Source organism: Aythya marila (genome assembly GCF_965140915.1).
Source record: "Aythya marila genome assembly, chromosome: 5".
Classification (NCBI taxonomy): domain Eukaryota; kingdom Metazoa; phylum Chordata; class Aves; order Anseriformes; family Anatidae; genus Aythya; species Aythya marila.
This window is the reverse complement of record NC_139046.1, coordinates 6014555-6034379: the sequence shown is the minus strand read 5'-3', so window position 1 is coordinate 6034379 and position 19825 is coordinate 6014555. Positions and strand designations below refer to the sequence as shown.

At 49.3% G+C, this 19825-nt stretch overlaps 2 protein-coding genes across 2 annotated transcripts in view; one reads left to right on the top strand and one right to left on the bottom strand.

The window, feature by feature from the left end:
• MNAT1 (MNAT1 component of CDK activating kinase) overlaps positions 1-9897 on the bottom strand; it is a 120290-nt gene extending 110393 nt beyond the window's left edge. The window contains exon 1 of the mRNA XM_082760437.1: positions 9771-9897. Coding sequence (XP_082616563.1) covers positions 9771-9859 — 89 coding nt within the window. The 5' untranslated portion in view covers positions 9860-9897. The remainder of the gene's footprint in view (positions 1-9770) is intronic.
• Positions 9898-10321: 424 nt separating this feature from the next.
• Positions 10322-19317, top strand: LOC309878198 (homeobox protein SIX4-like). The gene is made up of 3 exons (XM_082760433.1): positions 10322-11788; positions 13306-13997; positions 16521-19317. The coding sequence occupies exons 1-3, from the start codon at positions 10890-10892 to the stop codon at positions 17315-17317; spliced, it is 2388 nt and encodes a 795-aa protein (XP_082616559.1). The 5' UTR covers positions 10322-10889; the 3' UTR covers positions 17318-19317.
• Positions 19318-19825: the final 508 nt, after the last annotated feature.

The window sequence follows — 19825 nt, the reverse complement described above, 5'->3', positions numbered from 1 at the left end:
GGAATTTTAAAGAAGCCCACGAGCTCCAATTAAGCCCAGGCTTCTGCAAATGCTTCGAGGTGTATTTAACCTCCATGCCATTGATTGGAGCAGGAGTGTGGTAACGGCAAAAATCATCATCTGCGTTGTTTCCCGACTCGGAGCCAAAATATTTATCAGAGCAGATGACTTGCTCATCATTCAAAACCAAGTAGCTGTCATTACGGAGGCCAGTCCGCTCCCAGGACGAGTATTTATGACTTTTATTAGGGCCCGAGTGGCCTTCTTGTGAGCAGCACCCACTGCCTCCAGCGTGTCAATGAGCCCACGAGGGAGCTGGCAGCGAGAGATGTGCCCACAGCACCAGCTTGTCCCACGGCCTGTTACTCTCAGGGAAGGTTTCTCCTTTTTATTTCTTAATTCCCTAACCAGATTTGAACACTGGAGCGCTCGATTCAATTTCCAAATCGCTGACCCAGCTTTACTCCGAACTTTACCTTCAGCCGTCCTTGGGACAAAAAAAAAAAAAAAACAACAGCAAAAAACCCAACCAATGCCTCAAACAAAGAGCCCACGGACACAGCTTCTGAGGGTGGCACTGTCGGTTCTGTTCCGCTAAGAAGTCGCGATTATCTGAGACAGCCTTTTGCAAGGACTCAGGAAGATATTTGCTTAATTTCATAAATGTTAAACCCACGTGTACCACTTATTAGCGCTTTAGAGCTAATGCAACCACACAGAAGTCAAACGTCCTCCTTGCTCACAACCCCACAGGATCATTAGCTTGAATGATAATGCAGTAGGTGCAATTAAAAAAAAAACAAAGTTCCTAATATCTAATTGTTTAAAAAGCTATCGTGCTTGCCTTCTTTTTCGAGAAGTAATTTTCCCATGGGGATTTCCCGTGTCTCTGTGTCAGCCCCCTACCACGCTGGACATTTCTCATCTCTAACCCACCACGGCACGCACCTACCCAGGGGGGTAAAAGGGTTAAGCGTGGCTGCAGACGCTTCGAGCTGGGCATCAAATCCATTAGCCTGCTTCAGATCTCAAGCAGCAGGCTGAGCCAGACCAAATTATCAGAATCAAGGAAAAAAAAAAAAAAAAAGGACTTTTCAATGGACTCGCTGGAGATCCAGGACACAAACAATAGCTTGCCTTTTGCCAAGGTTGCCTTGCAGAGCAGAACCACAATTCAAATTTCCAGAAATGCTTATGAGGAACGAAGATTGGAGCTCTGCAAGCCTTGCTGCGCGGAGAAAAAGTGGTACAGAGCAGACATCCCAGTTGTGAACATGATAGAAAAAAAATATATAAAATTTTCTAAATATTTAAGTTTTAAAACAAAAGGAAGAATCTAACCAAAACACTGATGCCATTGCAACAGGAGAATTAAGGCCGTGATCTAGAGCCAAAATTAAAAGCAAATATTCACTGTCAAAGCTGGATGGCCGAAGGAAATAACCTCTTGGGTATTTCAGCAATGATTTAATTACCTCCCATGACTAAGCTGGAGAGACTTGGGAAGAGTAATGGGATGGATCAGAGTCCAAAGACCATCTAATCCCAATTAATAAAAACAGGAATAACTCCAAAAAGATGAAGAACGATGACCTAGATCTGTATACCCTAAGAATTCAGGGGAAAAGAGCCTGCTTTCTGAGGGAATACATCCAGCTAAAAAAAATAAAAGTCATTTGCTGCTTCCTTTGAGGATAAATGGACCACGATCGTGCAACTATTTCAAACCAGCGCCAGTTAACCTCATTTCCCATGGCAGGTCTGACGAACATGAGTTAAAAACTCCCTGATGCGTCTCCCAGCTCGCCCATAACACTTGGAACAAAGCACTGCACCTAGTTTTTACTGCTGAATTCCTGAAAGCAAAGCAAGCATTTTTAGGACCACACAAAGTTCCTGCTCTGGGGCTACGCACAGCTAAAAATCTCAATTCCTGAGATGTTTTTGAGATTTTGGGGGGCTTTAGCCCACCAAGACCACTTACGTTTGTTCATGCAGGCGAGGATCCACGCCCAGGAACCTCACTTGAGATGTGATAGAGCAAGTCACAAGAAAACAAGCAGACTGAGGGAGACAAAGCAGAGCACCTGCTCTCCGAGATAAGGCAGCTATTCGGGCAGGCAGCTTCAGGCCGTGGTGCGAGCCCAGCCGACGCTGCGGGACCTTGCTCAGCCCCGTCCCGCCTTGCCTGTGGACGCCTTTTCCTCCAGGTTACCTCGTGCCACCTCCGATGCCTGTCTAACCTTCCGTAAGCCACTGCAGCTCACTAATCCTTGGCAAACATCACCGCAGGAACCTAACAAAAGAGCTGCTCGCTTTGTGCCAGGTTAGCAAACCGGATCCCGGGGGCAGCAGAGCCTGCAGCCACACGCACGTCGCTAAGGTTCAGCCAGTGCTACTCACGCTGCTAATGCTCCCCAGCCCGAAGCTCCGCTTCTGAACGACCCAGACAGGCAGTTTGCTGCTACGGTAACAAGTTCGAGTGCTCCAAGAGATGCTGGCCAGGGCCAGCACCAGGCAAAGCAGAAGGCAGGTGGCCAGGAGCAGAACTCCCTGGGCCTTGCAGAAGAACAGCGCTGGCGTGTCTGCCAGGAACGGGAACCTGGTGGCCTTAAAAAATCATCATCATCTTCATCACCATCATCAACGCAGCAAACTTTTAGGTTACAGCTGGCAGTCCCGAATACAACATCACTGTGCTTGTGTATCTTGATTTAAGGTGCATTGTTCAGAAAAAAGCTTGCTGAATAAGAACCCAACACGTATTTAAACGTTTAATTCCCACATACTGGAGTTAAAACTACAGGTTAAAAATTGACAGATCCTCACTGCCTACGTCTAATTAGACTTCTTCAAACTCGGTTGGCTTAAACACAGCTTTATGTTCTTTTCCACGATCTCCAGGGCTCCCCCCCATCCTAAAAGAACGGCATTTTCTTGAACCACACTACAGGGAAGAATGCAGCGGGAGGCCAAGAGATCCTTTCGCTTGGAAGGAGATTAAGCACTAAGACTCCAAACTTTTTTCCAACGACTCCAGCCCCACGTGCTGGCAGGAGACCCCACGGCGCTGAACTCACTGGGGATGCTCCTACTTCCAACTCCAGGAGAGTCTGACAGCTACAAGACTCTGAATGCTCCTAACATTAAAATAAATAAGCAAATAATGAAACCTCTGTTTCTTCATTTTAGCAGCCGTTAGCACCGCAATTAGAGTTCTCCAAGGACGCTCTCACCCCCTAATGAATCCCTGGAAGAGCCGTAACGGGGTGCAGGGCAGATTACAATCCCCACGGCACAACCTGGTGAATTGATGTCTCCCCTGAGCGGCACAAAGCCGGGCCTAGAGATCGTAAGCACTGTTGTGCCGTCTTCATTTTGGAGCCTTATTAAAAAATTAAATGAGAAATAAACACATCTCCCTCTGGGAAAAGGAGAAAAAGAATTAAATTTTCATAAGGAGCCCAGACAACTTATTCTGAGCCTCTTGTGGACAGGAAGACGACACAACAGGAAAGTTTATCATCGAGCAAGTTCATTAACCACCACCTACAATTGCAGCAGTACACGAACAAAGCCAAACACACCGCAGGGGCCAAAGCAGCAGAAATCGAGCAGCAGTTCCGTGCAGAGGCTGCTCGGGTGCTGTGCCCCTGCCCCCCCGAGATGGCGAGCACTGGGAACACTCTGCAGAGACAGCACAACAGCTGGCTGCCACCAGGGAGGGAAGGGAGTGCCTCTGCCTTTGGCAGCCTGCAGGCATCAACCACATTTTCTCCCTCAAGCTGGGATGGGCCACAGGTAGCTGGAGCAGCCCCCAAGCCCGAGGAAGGAGCTTTACACACAGCTTCCCTCCTCCTCCTCCCCAGAGCGGGCAGTGGGACAACAAAGCTGAGCCAGGAGCCCCAATTAACTCCTTTTTTACCTACGCCTTTTGTGTCTGATTGTTGGGGACCATATGGTCCAAGTTTACAGCCAACAGTAAATTTCTTTACCCAGCCCTGTTTGCAGCAACTGCCTTAACATTCTTTTAATGCAGTTTTGGGTGGGTGCAATTCCTTCCCTCTTTCTGTAAGTAAATCACCGGGATATGCTTACCCTGCCTCCTAAGGCTCTGCACAGGCAATGAAAATCCAAGCAAAAAGATAATTCATGGTCTCAGACGAAGCCAGGTGGATTACAACTCCATCAGCAAGCACGCCCCCAGCATCTGCACACTCAGAAGAGACACTGGGAACCATCTGAATTACCAGAAATCGTGCACAAAGGCTCTGGAATACAACTTTTAAACGAAGGCAAAGCCGTGGCTGCACCTTAGGAACAAACGTGCTGCAAAACTGTAATCAAGCGCTGCTCCATAATTGGACACACCTTCCCCCACGCAAAAGCTTCTTTAAAGCCAAGGATCTGATGACTTGAACCTCTGTTAGACTTAAGAAAATAAACTCAAAAAGACATTCATTATTCTTGAGCCGAGCATTTCCATACTAAGTCCCATCTTAGCACAACTTTTAACTGCTAATTTATCATCCTCCCTCCCGGTGACAGGGAAGATTTATAGTGGAAAAGGCTTATTTAACGTTGCTCTAATGCCAAAAACACATGGTCTTACACTTCTCATGATATTGGACAAGAAACAAAAACTAGGAAAAATACTAAAATACACCCACCCCCCAAAAACCACTCCCGTAGTTGCACGGCTTGGCAGGGGTCTGTTGGAATAAACTGCGGCGGGGGCCCAGCTCGAAGGATGTTTACAGCAGAGACCCCACGTCCGATCTCATCCTCCTGCACTCATCTGCTTCCCCCTTATCTCCACCGTGCTGCTTATCAGCACACCGGCCCCTGCTCCGCCACCAGCGGCCACATTCCTCAGCCCCTCCGGCCACTGGGAACTCATCAGGGAGGAGGAAGGCTCCGAGCTGCTCCGACACAGAGTAAAGCTTCCTGAATGTATGCAAAGAATGGAAAAGAAGAAATGCTGATTGCATATATAGGTCCTGAGATGCAGAATGAATTTGTTGGCAGGGTTTAGGGTACAGTAAAAGAGAGATGGGAAGCCAAAACAGGTCCTGTAACACATCGTACCTACTCCACAGCCCCAGATCTGAGAGATTTAAATGGACAAAGCGGGGAAGGGGAGAAGAATGAGGAGCAGGATCGCCAAAGCACAGCACTTCAGAACAGCAGGGACCTTCACTGCAGGCATCTGTCAAAAAAAAAAAAGAAGGAACAAACAGGACACACATTGCCCAACAAGTTCTCAAACACTTTGAGATTAACTTTGTTTATACAAGAGGTGGGAAAAGAAAGCTATAGAAGGAAGGCTCTTGTAGCGTTATTCCAACCAAAGGGGGGGAGTTGGCTAAGAACATGAAAGCAGAAACAACTTGGTGACAGAAAGCATAAAAAGGCACCACTCGCCATTCTTCAGGAGGGCAAAATAAAGCAAATTAACTAAAGGTAAAACAACAAGCTATCTGAAACCCAAAGGAAAGATCTGAGGTGTACTGACAAGCCATCTCAGCCAAGCATAAGCCCTTTAATGACTCGAAATTCAACAGATTTTGCACTTTCTCCGTTTTGTACTACTCCAAGTATCTGAAGGTGATGAAGTGAACAGCATAAACAACAAAATCATTAGGAAAAAAAAAAAAAAAACAACAAAGCATTAGGAAAAAAACTAACGGAGGCAAGACTGTAGGTAATAGGAAAGTATTCCTCCAGGATGCACGTGGCGAAAGAGGGAGCAGTTAAAGCAGGAGCGCGTTAACCCACAGCTCTACAGGAAGGAAACCTCCAACAGATAATGCCAAAGGACTCGGGGTGTTTTCTGCATCAGTGAGATGAGCTGGAGCTGGCTAACGAAGCTGCTACCAGCACAGAAGGAGCAGGAACACAAGCTAGAACTGGGAGACGCGTTCGAGCAAGCGCTTCACACCTCCCAAGCCAAGAGAGCAGAGCCAGGACCCAATATCTCGCGCGTATTTATCAGTAAACTTCAACTCGAAAACACAATAAAGGCACTACAGTCCTGCAGGCTCCTTGTGAAACTTCACCTCTGGACTACATTCAGGGGTTACCGCATTAAAAAAAATCCTTGAAGGTTCTCAAAGCTGGCAGACAAAACACTAAATACCCTTTGAAAGCTGAGAAAGGCAGTTATCAAAGATCAGCTCGGCTCTCCACATCAAGTCTGAAGAAGGGCAGAAGCACCTACCTGTACACAGCAGGAACAGAGAGCAGAGCAGCCCGGCTTGCCGCCGGTCCCCGGGATGAGGCTGGAATAGGATCAGACAAGCAGCTATCTCCCGCGTGCCTCAGATAACGCAGCACTTAGGAGCCAACACGCCGTTCGAGAACGAGCCGTACCAAAGGAATATAACTTCCTGCAGTGACAGAGCAGCAATGTAGATAGGGAAATGCCAACTCGAGGCAATATAGTTTTGATTTAGTGGGACTTTTGACACTTGAATTGACAGTCATATAAACTGAACAAATACAGGACATGCTGGAGTCCTGAGAGATTGCTAGGAGCCCTGCCCAGAGATAAGTTATCGTTATTTCAGTCAGAGAAAATAGGTAGCAAGTGTATTAATGTGGCTCTAATCTTTTTTAAGTCTCCACTACTATAAAAAGTAACTCGAGGAAATAAAGATTATTTAACAAGGAACTTTCTGCTGGCAACTCTGTGTTCTCCTCCGCCTCAGTTTGATTTCTTATGGCTCCAAGAAACAACTCGAACATCTCCCAGACAACACCTTGTCAACAAATTGCGTGTTATAAAACACCAGGACAGAAAGGGTTTGTTTGCTTAAGTTAACAGACGGTATAAAGCTGGGACAACTGCAAGCACTTTGATGGACGGGCTCAGAACCTAAAGTCACGTGAAGCAAGTGCAAAAACTCATGTGAAATAATGTACAGTTTGATAAAGCAAACAGGTAGGAGCAGTCAGCTGCTTACCAACTTGGAAAGCAAGGTTAAACGCTGCTCTGCACGGAGATAAGCTGTGTGGTAAGGTGCTAAGGAATCTGGGGTTTAAGCCAAACATAAATCAACACATATCAGCGAAAAAAATAAGGACATGCATAGATTCATCTGTCCTAGCGAGATGCATGAAATGCAAGTACCAGATGCAAAGCACATGAAATAATTTTACTCTGCCTGTGGTTCTAAGGACTCTGAGGATTATGTCCATTTCCGAGCACTCCAAGAAAAACACAAACCAAGTGGAAAAAGCCTCGAGAAAAGAAATAAGCTGAGGCCGCAGATGTAAGTGAAATATCACTGAAGGAACAGGACTTCTTCAGTGTGGAAAATGCCAAAGAGAAAAGCCCCAAAGCACACAAAATGTTCCTGTAACAGAGGCATAACAAACACTTCGCAAGGTAAAATGCATGTTAGGATTCTTACATGCTTAAGTTATAGCAAAGAAATTTAGATTAAGAATTGGGAGGAGTATTTTCAACAGTAAGAAGAGCAAACTATTAATAAAAAGGATAAGTTCCCATCAGAAATTTATGTTGGCTCATTTGCTTTGAAAATAAGTTAGACATTCTTTCCCTGTGGCAGAAACGTGGTAAATTTATGAAAGGACAAATGCCAATTGCCTCCTTTTTCCCCTCATACTTCACTTGCAGATGTCTCCGCTGAGCTTCCAGCTTCGAGATCGGTTATTATGAGAACACACTGGCCGTTACCAAGAAATGACTTCCAGTATGGAGGCTTTGTAAGATCATATGGAAGTAATAATAAAAACACGTTAAAGGCGTTATTAAAAGGATATTTCAGAGGGAAAGCGACCCACTTGAACCACATCAAGACGGACAGCCCTTGATTTCAAAGAAGGTAAAGAAATACAGAAATCCTACTCACACAGTGACTTCAACGCTACCCTCAAGGGTAAAGTGGAGCTTTAAAGCTGTGGTTCCCTGCTGCAGAGCCCCCCTTTGCTGGGAGGTGAGGGTGGGACTGAGAAACCTCATCCGATCCAGGCAGGGTCTGTCTGGCCCTGCACAGACCTCTCCTGGCGAGCACCCTGCAGAGATACCTGGGCTGGCCCAAGCCAGGGCCGCACAGATTCAGGCCAGCTCTGGCCTTGGACAAAACACTTCCGAACACCGCAGTGCTAACAACAAGAGCTGGGGGGAGCAGAGGCAGCCCTTGAGCAGCTGGGAAGAAACAAGGAGAGCAAGGCAGGGACATCAGTCCCTAAGAAAATGTCAGCAGCTGGACCCAGAAAAGCACAAAACATGACTCATTTTCTCAAGCAAAGCTCAGCTACAAAAGAAAACACTGAGAACCACAGAAGGAGAGCAAACTGAAACATGCTGTCCTCTGCTGGAAGTGGCTCTGGAGGAGCTTGAAAGCAGAAGATCATGAAGACCACTAGTCCTTTGATCTTCGCTGGAACAGAAGATAGAAACAGCATTTTAAAACTGCACAGCCTTGCCCCAACGCGGTTGTTAGCTTTTGAAGTCCAGCTAACGCTGCACTTCCACACAGCCAGCACCGCTGCCACCAAAGGGGCACTCCTGCTGCTCCCCTCCTACAACAGCACGGCCCGGGGAGCATCTGCTGCTCTCCCGCGTGCCTTCCCTGGCGGCAGTGCAAGTGCTTCGTGGCCACAGAGGACAGGATTGGGGAACTGCATTAAAGCTAACCCTTTATTTCACAACTATATATACATACGCATGTCCTCTGTTGCAATCCAGTTCCTTCATGCTTACAGTGGATGGGAGCATAAGATTAAGTAAAGGTTTCAGGCTGGCTTTTAAATGTAATTCACGCGTGGTTTAAAAACAAGCATCTCAACGTAAATGTCATGGGAAAGACGAAGAGACAACAAAAAGAAAGGGCTGCTACTGCAGGGGGAGGCTTCTATCACATAAACCTAGAAAGAACTTGAACAGCACCTTTACAATTTACATGGAAAAGCAGAAATATCTCCAGATCCAAAGGTGAATGAGTGCAGGCACGTTACTGAGCTAATTCCTGCTGCTGGCTGCAGCTGATACAAGCGCTCATCTTTGGGGAAAAGCAAAAAGAAGCGCTCCCAACCCTGCTACTACAAGATAAGGTAAGGAGCAAACAACGCAGGCGGCACCGGCTCAGAGGAGGCTTCTCCAGTATTTAAAGCTGCACCAACCCTTCAGAGAGAGCACCGTTCGTTAGGAGAACTGATGCACCAGTAAAGACACAGGTGGGTAGATTAGGATTAGGCTTTCTTAATTATTCAAGCACAGCACCGAACATGTAAGATGTTTAACCATGAAGCTTTTCCCTTCCTTTCTCGATCCTGCACCCTCACACTCTGCAGTGTTTCCTGAGTCTCACAGTCCCTCACAAACCCCTCACAGCACCTCAACGCCCCCCACAAACCTCTCATGGCTCCTCAATGCTCTTCAACGCCCCCCACAGCCCCTCAATACCCCCCACAGATGCCTCACAGCCCCTCACAGACCCCCAATGCTCCTCACAGCTCCTCAACGCCCCCCACAGACCCCTCACTGCCCCCTCAGCCCCTCAACGCCCCTCACAGCCCCCCAACGCCCCTCACAGCACCTCACCGTCCCCCACAAACCCTTCACAAACCCCACAGCTCCTTAACGCCCTCCACAGCCCCTCACAGCTCCCCACAGCCCCCTCAGCCCCTCACAAACCCCTCACAACTCCCCCCCCCCCCCCCAGGCCCGGCGGCGGCTCCCAGCCGGACCCCATACGGGCTGTGCCCCGCTCCGAGAGGCAGCCCCGCGGCCGGGCACTCACAGCGTGTGTCCGCAGACGTTGACCATGAGCTTCAGGGACGGGTTGCGGTACTTGGTGGTTTTACACCGCGGGCAGCCCTGGTCGTCCATGGCCGCCGCCGCCTCCCCCTCCTACCCCCCCCCCCTCCCCACACACCCCCTCAGCTCCTTCCCTTCCGCCTTCCGCCGCCCGGTGCCGCTACCAAAGGGCCCCGCCGGCCCCTCCCGCCTCCCTAGCGCGTTCCGCCCGGCTCGGCCCGGCTCGGCCCGGCTCTGCCTCGCCTTCCCCGGCCCCCAGCAGCCCCGCCGGGCCGGGACGAGCAGGTACGAGCCGCCGCGGGCAGCGCCTGCCCCGCACGGCTGGGACGGGGCAAGGCGGGGCAGCTCCGGGTGTAACGGGGGGGTGGGGGGTGAAGCGGGAGGGGAATAATAGGGGATAACGGGGGGTGAAAGGAGGGTGAAGGGGGTGAAGGGGGCTCGGGGCATCACCGCCCTGCAGCCAGCAGCGGGCTGAGGCGAGCCCCAGCCCGGCGGGGCAGCGCCGCCTGAGGCGCCCTCGCTTTTCGTCTCCGTGAGCGGTTCCACATCTTTATTATTTTGTATTTTTTTTAATTTCATTTCTCATTTTTTCCACTCATTTATTATTATTACGCTTCTTCTCCCTTTTCGCTCCTTTTTAATGCCTTCTCCCTCGCTCCGCCCGCGGGGCTCCAGGTGGAGGTGCCCGTGAGGAGGAGGAGGAGGAGGGAGGGGGGAGGAGGGGGGAGGGGGGAGCGGGGCCGTTTGATTGACGGTTGCCATGGGGACGCGGGAGGCCCCGCCCCCTGGCCGCGGCTCAGCCAATGGGCGGGCGCGGCCGGGGCAGCGGGCGGCGGGGCCATATAGTGTTGCGGCGGGGCCGGGAGTCACGCTGGGGGGAGCGGCGGAGCGGAGCCCGATTGCACGGCTTGGCCACGGCAGCGGTCGTTAATGGTCGGTGCGTGGCCGGGAGGAAACCTGATCGGCTAGCAGCCGGCCGAAAGGAGGAGGAGGAGGAGGAGGTGGAGGAGGAGGAGGAGGAGTGGACTTTGCAAAGAGGAAAAAAAAAAAAAAAAAAAAGGGGAGAGGAGAAAAAAAAAAAAAAAAACAAGGAAAACAAACCATGTCTTCTGCCTCCCCCACGGCCGAGATCACGAGCGCGGTGGAGATCAAGCAGGAAAATGTGATGGAAATGCTCTCCGAAGCCGTGCCCCCCGACGGGGCGGCGGCGGGAGCCCTGAACCCCGCGGCGCCGCCGCCCCCCCCCGCCGCCGCCGCCCCGTTCCCCATGGAGCACGGCGGGGAGGAGGCGGCCGCCGAGCAGGTCCTGCTCCACACCGAGCTCCTGGCCAGGAACCACCACGCTGCGGCCGCCGCCTCGCCTTCCTCGTCCTCCTCCTCCTCCTCCTCCTCGTCGTCGTCCTCCTCCTCGTCCTCCTCGTCCTCGTCGTCGTCGTCTTCCTCGCAGACCCCCCTGGCTTTCTCCCCGGACCACGTCGCCTGCGTGTGCGAGGCGCTGCAGCAAGGTGGGAACCTGGACCGCCTGGCCAGGTTCCTGTGGTCTTTGCCCCCAAGCGATCTGCTACGTGGCAACGAGAGCCTGATGAAAGCCCGGGCGCTGGTGGCTTTCCACCAGGGCATCTACGCCGAGCTCTACAGCATCCTGGAGAGCCACAACTTCGACTCGTCCAACCACCCGCTGCTGCAGGAGCTCTGGTACAAAGCTCGCTACACCGAGGCGGAGCGAGCCCGGGGCAGACCCCTGGGGGCGGTGGACAAGTACAGGCTGCGGAGGAAATACCCTCTGCCCAGGACGATCTGGGACGGCGAGGAGACGGTGTACTGCTTCAAGGAGAAGTCCCGCAACGCGCTCAAGGAGCTCTACAAGCAGAACCGCTACCCCTCGCCGGCCGAGAAGCGCAACCTGGCCAAGATCACCGGGCTGTCCCTCACCCAGGTCAGCAACTGGTTCAAGAACCGCCGGCAGCGGGACCGCAACCCTTCGGAGACGCAGTCCAAGAGGTGAGCGCAAACTTTTTTTTTTCTTTTTTTTTTTCCCTTTATTTTTTTTTTCTTTTTTTTTTTTCCCCCTTCACTTCCCCGCCCCCCATCTCGCCGCCTTCCCTTTTCCCGGCTCTTTCTTCCCTTCGCAAACATGGCGCTTACCTTCGCCGTGCCCCGGCCTCCCCTCCTTCCCCCCTCCCCGTTCCCCCCCACGCCCGCCCAGCCCCAAGGGGAGGCGGCCACAAGGAGAACTTCTCCTCCGGGCCCCCCCCCCCCTCCAGCCCCTTGGGGGGGGGGGGTGTGGAAGGACGAGGAGAAGAGGGACACACACACACATATAAACACACACACTATTTGTTTCCTCGTTGTTTTTATTTAAGGATTGCGCCTGACAGAGTTAATCATTGACGCGCGGGGGTGTGGGGTCCCGCTCTGTTTTGAAACCTGACTCGGGAGCGGGCCGGGCTCGGGTTTCAAGAGCCGGGGGTTGGGGGGGGGGAAAAACGGGGCCGGGCCCGGTCTGAGAGAAGCCGAAATGGGCCTCGGGGCCTCCGAGCAGCCCCCCCTGGGGAACGGGAGCTTCTCCCGGTTCGGCTCGGGGAAGGGGAAACTTTTATCCCGGTGCCCCCCCCCCCCCCCCCGCTCCCCGGTGTCGGTGTCGGAGTGGCCGGGGCTGAGGCGGGCAGGTGGAGGTGACCTCCGGGGCTCTGCCCTCCCTCGGAGGGGAGGGAGAAAGAGCAAGAAAGAGCGGGGAAAGGAGGAGGAAAGAGAAGGGAGAGAGAAAAAAAAAAGGCAAAAAAAAAAAAAAAAGGCAGCGGCAGCAGCGAGAAGGGCCCCAAGGCATTTCTCAACCAAGGGCGCGATTGTGCAGCCGCGGCCCCCTCTCCTCGGGACACATCAAAGGGCGGAGGGGGAAGGGAGGGAGCAGCCAAAAAAATGCGAGCCCGGGCGGACAAGTCAGTAGAAAAAAAAAAAAATAAAAAAAAAATAGGCGCTGCTCCGGCAGGAGGGGCTCTGCGGGTCCCCCTCAGCTCCCCCCCTTGGCTGAGGCAGGGCCTCCCCCGCCGCCCGTGGGCCTCCGGCGCTGCCTGCGGAGCTCGGGAGGGTCGGGCTGGAGCTTCCTGGCCTGCCTCTACCTCCCCAGGCTGCCACGGAGCAAGTTCCCAAATGGCTGCTCCCGGGGCCGCCGGGTTGCTCTCACACGTGCAGCCCCCTTTCTTGGGGTGGTGGGCCCGAGGCGGTCGCCCCCAGGTTGTTTGGGGTAGCTGGCGGCCGAGGGGGGGTCTGTTTACGAGGCTGTAATCAGTCTGTAAAGTTTCACGCCGGCCGGTGGGCGGTTTTGGTGTGTTCTGGTCTAAGAAATCCTTGCCTCGATCTCAGACTGCCTTTAAAACATGCTTTGAGGCAAAGCATAGAAATTAAAAGCGGTTTGGACAAACTCCCCCGACCCATATCGAAGCAAGGCATCTCCTGTGGTCCAGAGCTCACTGGTGTGCCCTGGTAATGCAATGTCATCTCTCCATCTCTTCCCCTAGCGAGTCAGACGGCAACCCTAGCACGGAAGATGAATCCAGTAAGGGGCAGGAGGATTTATCTCCACATCCGCTCTCCAGCTCGTCCGATGGAGTTACCAGCCTCAGCCTTCCCAGCCACATGGAGCCTGTGTACATGCAGCAGCTTGGAAACACTAAAATAGCCTTGAGCTCATCTGGTGTCTTGTTGAATGGAAACCTTGTGCCTGCCAGTACTTCTCCTGTCTTTCTCAATGGTAGCTCTTTTCTTCAGGGACCCAATGGTGTAATTCTCAATGGACTCAGCGTGGGGGCTTCCCAGACAGTAACTTTAAATTCACCCAAAACCACTTCGAGCGTTGTGAGCAACGGGGTATCCATTACTGACATATTGTCGTCATCTTCAGAAGATGTTAAGGACTTCAAACTCCTTCAGGCTTCAGTCCCTAACACAGCAGCAGCCGCCACGTTCAGCCCCAGCAACATACCGGTCTCATTCCCAGGATTGATACCAAGCTCAGAAGTGAAAAGGGAAAGCGTAGAAACTGTTGCTTCCCAAGATGGAGGCTCTGTAGTTACTTTTACTGCTCCTGTCCAAATAAACCAGTATGGCATTGTCCAGATCCCTAATTCAGGAACAAATGGCCAGCTGCTGAACGGAAGCATCGGTTTTTCTTCTCTGCAGCTGCCTCCTGTTTCTGTGGCAGCTTCACAAGGTAAAAGTTTTGTTTGTTACAGGGAAAGCTACAAGAGAAAATGGGGGTTGGGCACACCTCGTATTTCAGGACCTATAATACTCAGGACCTATAATACTTTTCCTCTGATGTACCATCATTGTACCTTGGCCCCAGCTGCGCACAGTACATCAAGTACTGTTTTGCGTTCCTTTATAATGTGTCCTGCATCCTTCTCTGTGGATTATGCTCCTGGGTAGGAGCATAATTACATATTACATGAGAACCAAGCTTCTTTACCAAGAGCAGGGAAGGAAATCTGGTATTTTACACTCTTTTTATCTCGTAGTGTTCTCTGAAGCCCATGGTATTAATCTTTACAAATGTTTGTCAATTTTACACGTTTCAGTAATTCAAAATATTCCCCATTTGCTGTTGAATTTTTTTTAATGAGAAAGTTTATGAAAATGAAAACTGCTGCAGCTGGAAGCTGTTACCGTTGTTGTTCTTGTGGTGGTTGTCTTGCGTGCTGTTTTTTTTAACCAAACCATTTCATAAATAAATTTTAAATGACTATAGACACAACAAGACCAAGCAGTTACACTCATACGCTTTCTGTCCTATAATTAAGAACGATTAAACTGCAGGGAAACAATAGGAGTATGTAATAGCTTGTAGATACAAAATGCAAGGGTATTTGGATAGAACTGCCCTCAGTCCAAGGGAAATATGTCATCGCAGGTTCACATGCCAAGTGTGCAGGCTCCTCCCCGAGTTTGCCTTAGAGTTTGTCTTAACATACCATAGAGTGAAGCTTCTGGCCAGGGAGGAAGAATCCTAGGGAATGCAACTCCAGCTCTGGATTGTTATTTTGAAGCAGGTCAGTTATAAAGCAGAACTGGAAAACGTTGTTACTTATTAACCACTGTATCTTTGGTTATGAAAATGATTAAACTTGAATGAATTGCTGTAGTTCCAGGAGCACTACAAGGAAAATCAAGTGGTGCTCTCATTAGCTTGTTTCAGTCAAATGTGTGCAGGGAGTTAATTGCTGTTGCTGTTAAAATAACATAGGAATGCTGAAGCTGTACAGGCACACTTTAAATGGGTACAAAATTACAAAATCCTAAAATGTGGCACTTATAGTCACTGGAAATTACTGGTAATTAGTTTAACCAAGATTAGAAAGCATCAGACATTTGGTCTGAATACCACCTGTAATTACAAAAGCTGTTTAATCCACATGCTCCAAGGTATAAGCTGACAGCCAGCAGAGCTGAGAAAGAAAGTTCTGTCCCTTAATATGGGACAATCAGGGCATAATAAGCCATGCACTGAAGATTTTTTTCCCCAGTGTTGAAAATACCAATTCCCACCGGAGACTGATCCACCATATGTCTAGTCTGGTGCAGAGAAAAGTCAAGAGAGCTGGTTTGCTGCTTTGATTTCTCTCTTTTTTTTTTTTAACATGAGAAGCACGGATAGCTTGCTGCATGTTCCAAGTGAAGTGCATTGCGGACTGTTTTAAGTAAGGTGCAGTAAATGATACGTTATTGCCAGGTAACCTTCAGTTGCCTCACTTTATTCTCCTGGTTTACACATATGAGTAAATCTTTCAAAAAATCATCACGATTGAATAATGGAAATAAACAAGGACCTAAACTATTCCCCTGGTGAGATGCGCCTTCAGTGCTGTTAAAAAAAACTGAGGTATCTTCAATTGTACTCTCTTAAATATAACTCTTAAAGAGCTTTTGAGAAAGAGAGGTGTTTAAAGTGAAGCCCTGTCCCAAGAGCCAGCATATCTTATTTTAGGAATGGTCCTAACGACAACCAAGAAGGCATGCTCAGTGAAACCAGCTTCAGGTCTTGGCTGGCCACCTGTTCTTGCCCTGGTTAGCTGGGACATCGTGTGAGCAGTCCCATGGCTTTCTGACAGGGTAGCTGCTCGCTGGGTGGCTTTACGCTGTTTGGTGGCTAGAGTGGGGCGAGGCTTCTAGAAATAGGCGATGAAGCGAGGTGAACGGCACCGCATCTAAATGCCTGACTGACTACAGAGGCAGCCTGGTAGGAGCTGTTGTTTGAACTTTTCCCTGCAGGTTACTCAGGTAGATTCTGCCCAGCAATAGCGTGTTTTATGTGACGTGTCTACGGTTTCCCACACACAAGTTGGAGTCTGTCACCGAACTATCTTTAATAGCTTTCCATGCTGCTATTCTTAGATAGAAATTGAGTGGTGGCAACTAGTGAGGGCCAAAGCACGTTCATTTTAATCACGTGGCTAGGGACTGTTTGCCCCTTAATGAGAGCCTGAAAGAGACCTAATATACCAGAACCTATTTTTTTTTTTCTTTCTAGAAGCGGTTTCTATTAACAGAAGCTTTTATTTCTTCATACCAAATTTTCTCTCACCTGTTATAAGCAATGCTGTTCTGTGTTGCATGAAATATTGGTATATGTACATACCTCAAAGATAAGAGGACCAAAGTGTCTTAAGAAAATGACTGCAGAGCTCCCTGCCATCTGTAATCTGTATTTTCCTCTCTTTTGCTTCCCTTTCCCTAGGTAACGTTTCAGTAAATCCCAGCACATCTGATGGGGGAACTTTTACGAGCGACTCTTCAACAGTGCAACAAGGAAAGGTTTTCTTCAGCCCCCTCACTCCGAGCGCGGTCGTTTATACAGTTCCCAATTCAGGTCAGACGGTAGGATCTGCTAAGCAAGAAGGACTGGAGAGAAGCCTTGTGTTTTCTCAGTTAATGCCAGTCAGTCAGAACACGCAACTAAACGTAAACATGTCTTCTGAAAATATATCCAGCGGAGGGCTCCAGTACCTGGCCTCCTCGTTAGTGAATGTAACGCCCTCACATAATTTTTCCCTCACACCACCCACTCTTTTAAATGCTGCAGAACTGAACTCTGGTATCTCAGAGAGCCAGTCCATGTCATCGCCTGTAACCAGTACCTCCACCGTGATATCTATCAGCAACACTAACTATGCAACCCTTCAGAACTGTTCGCTCATTACCAGTCAAGATCTCTTGTCCATTTCTACAGCACAGCCCGCACTTGGAGAAATAGTTTCTGCAACCGGAGACCGTGTCAGCCACCCGTCTGCACAAGTACATCAAGATTTTGTCAGAGAGCACAGGTTGGTTCTGCAAGCTGTACCCGATGTCAAGGAGAATTTCTTGCCTAATTCGGAAAGTAAGTCAACCGGCAACTTAATGATGCTGGATTCAAAATCCAAATATGTTATGAGTAACATGGTTGACACGGTTTGTGAAGAACTGGAAACGGACAAAAAGGAGCTTGCCAAACTGCAGACAGTTCAGATGGATGAAGATATGCAAGACTTGTAATTTTTTTTTTGCTTTCTGTTTCACTAGATAAGTCTCCTGTTGAGGCCCTAACAAGCACCAAGAGGGGTGTTTGGTTGTGTTGTTTTGTTTTGTTTTTTTTTTTTCATTTAAAGAAAATAGAAGAACATTTACATGGTCTGAATTAATGTACAGAGGAATCTCCGGCAATGGAATTAGGTTGCCGCACTTGGTTTGCATGCAGTATTCTCTTTTAAGCAGATTAAAGGAGAAAGGAAACGCCAGGGGAAGTACCAAACGAATGGGTACAGGTTTGGCTAACTGCTACTCCGCTGATAATTTAAGTAGACTCTCCATAGTACAACATGCTCTCAACAGTAAGTATACACTCCTAACGTTAGGTAGAAAACAAAAATCTCGCTCTGAAAAGGTAGAAACGATGCAGTCATTTTCGCTGTTTACTTCTAGTCCATGGGCATTGAAAAATTTTTAAGGACTCTAGACGATACCTCACAGGCCACTTTTTTGTTGTCTGAGGTTAAGAAACGAAACAAAATCATGAATAATCTTGTAACTGGTGTGTTTGCTTTTTTCCAGCAGACTTGTGTTCATACCAAAAATCTCGCATCAAACACTTACAGGTTTCTAAATGCTACAGCTAGCATTTTGTCAGTGCACCAGAAAAGCATCATCTGAAACTCTTAATTATGCAACTCAGAAGCTTTCTCTCCAGTATGAATGTAAATATTGTTTCAGTTCTTATAAAGGAGACTTTTTTTTTTAAATTAGTACAATGGATTTTATTTATGGTTTATGTTCCCTTTTACTTTAGACACAGTGCATTGAAAAGGAAAACGTTTTCTGGCTGTTTAATTTATTTTTATTGTTTGAGCAGGAAGTAAACGTAGTTATTTCTGACAAGGTTTTACTTTTTTTGTAGTTTTTCAAGCAATAGACTGTAAAAGTAAAATGTTAATCACACTGAAGCTAGAAGATGAGCTCCCAGTCTCACAAACCCAGGAGGTCCTTGTCTCTACCCCCTCTGTCTTTGTGTTCAGGGGTTTTTTGTTTGTTTTGTTAGTAATTTGCAAATTAGTTGAACCTTTTTTTTTGTGTGTATTTTTTACAGAATTCCATGTGCCTTTCTTCCTAGTGGCCTTATCTTTGTTACTAAAGCACAGTAGCAGGAGGAATACAAACACTGACTTGCAAATATCCGTCCTCAGGGCCAAATCCTGATGCCTTACTTTTGCAAGTAGACCTGCTGACTTCAGTGCCCCTACTTGCACGAGTAAGAAGAAAGAGTTAAAGTCTTTTGGTCGTGGTGGGTGACATTTACCAGCGGTGCAGGGAGCCAAAGATAGGTTCTCTGCGCCGCGTAAGCCGGGCAGGAGGAGTCGGTGGAGGGCCCACGGGCAGCACAGCCATGCGGAGGGAAAGATCTTGGCTCCTGCCTGGGGCAGATGAGTGTGAAAGGTTGGCTGGGAGGGCCAGGGAGGGGAGTCCCGTGTTTACACGGCCCCCTTGGCCAACCAGCCCGTGTGGGAGAGCTTCAGCTGCTCTTCAGCAAGCAGGCCCCCATCCAGGAGTGCACTTAAGCGTGTATTTATGTATCCTTCCAGAATAAGCAGCACGGGGGCTGACGGTGGGGGCTGCAGCTGCCCGACAGGTCCCTCCCTCTTCGCCCCTCGGCCGGGGCAGCAGGAGCAGGCAGGCTCGAGGCAGGTGGAACACATTTCGCCTTTCCTCCAGAGGAATTTTTGTAGCATGGAAAAGCACATCCTTAAGCTTTAAGAGAATAATAATAATACTACAGGTGTATAAAAATGACATGCTGTTAGTCTTTGTGTTTCTGTTTTATTTGTATCTCTTATTCTAATGTGAATATATACAGTAGCTAAGGCATGTATTCATCCTCACCGGGGGCCTGGTCCGGAGCCTTTGGAAGGCAATGGGAACGTTTTTCATACACTTCCGTGGGCTCCGCATCAGGCCCAAGACAAAAAAACACTCGTAAAGGACAAAAAAAAAAAAAAACAAAACTGAAAGGAAAGAGAACAGAGGTAGCACATCCCAGTCTGTTTCTGTCTTGGTTTTTACCTGGTTCCGTGGAAAGACTTTAAGGACCGAAGGTTTTTCCTGCGCGCCACGAGCGTGGCATGGACATCCTGGCTGTTGTTTTGCACTATATCGAAAGCAGCATGTTTTGCAAGGTATTTTGTGAAATCTCCAAGCTGAGCTCTGCTGGTGAGCGCTGTAGTTTTACACCGCGAGCCAGAGAGTTGGGGGTTGCAGGGAAAAGTGCAGAGAAAGGGAGGAGCAAGCGTGCAAGGCATGCACTGTGCAGCTCTAAGGAGTCAGCGGTGCCTTGCAAACAGCAGCAGCCCGTAAGCAGTTGGCTGTCCCCACGTGCACCCAAGCAAAAAGGGTGTCCAAGGCAGGCACTTTAAAGCGGAGATTATCACAAGCAGAACATGGAGCTGTATGTTCCCCTGGCACAACTTCCTTGACGCTCAGGGGATCTCTGCGTGAGCAGGGAATTGGATAGTC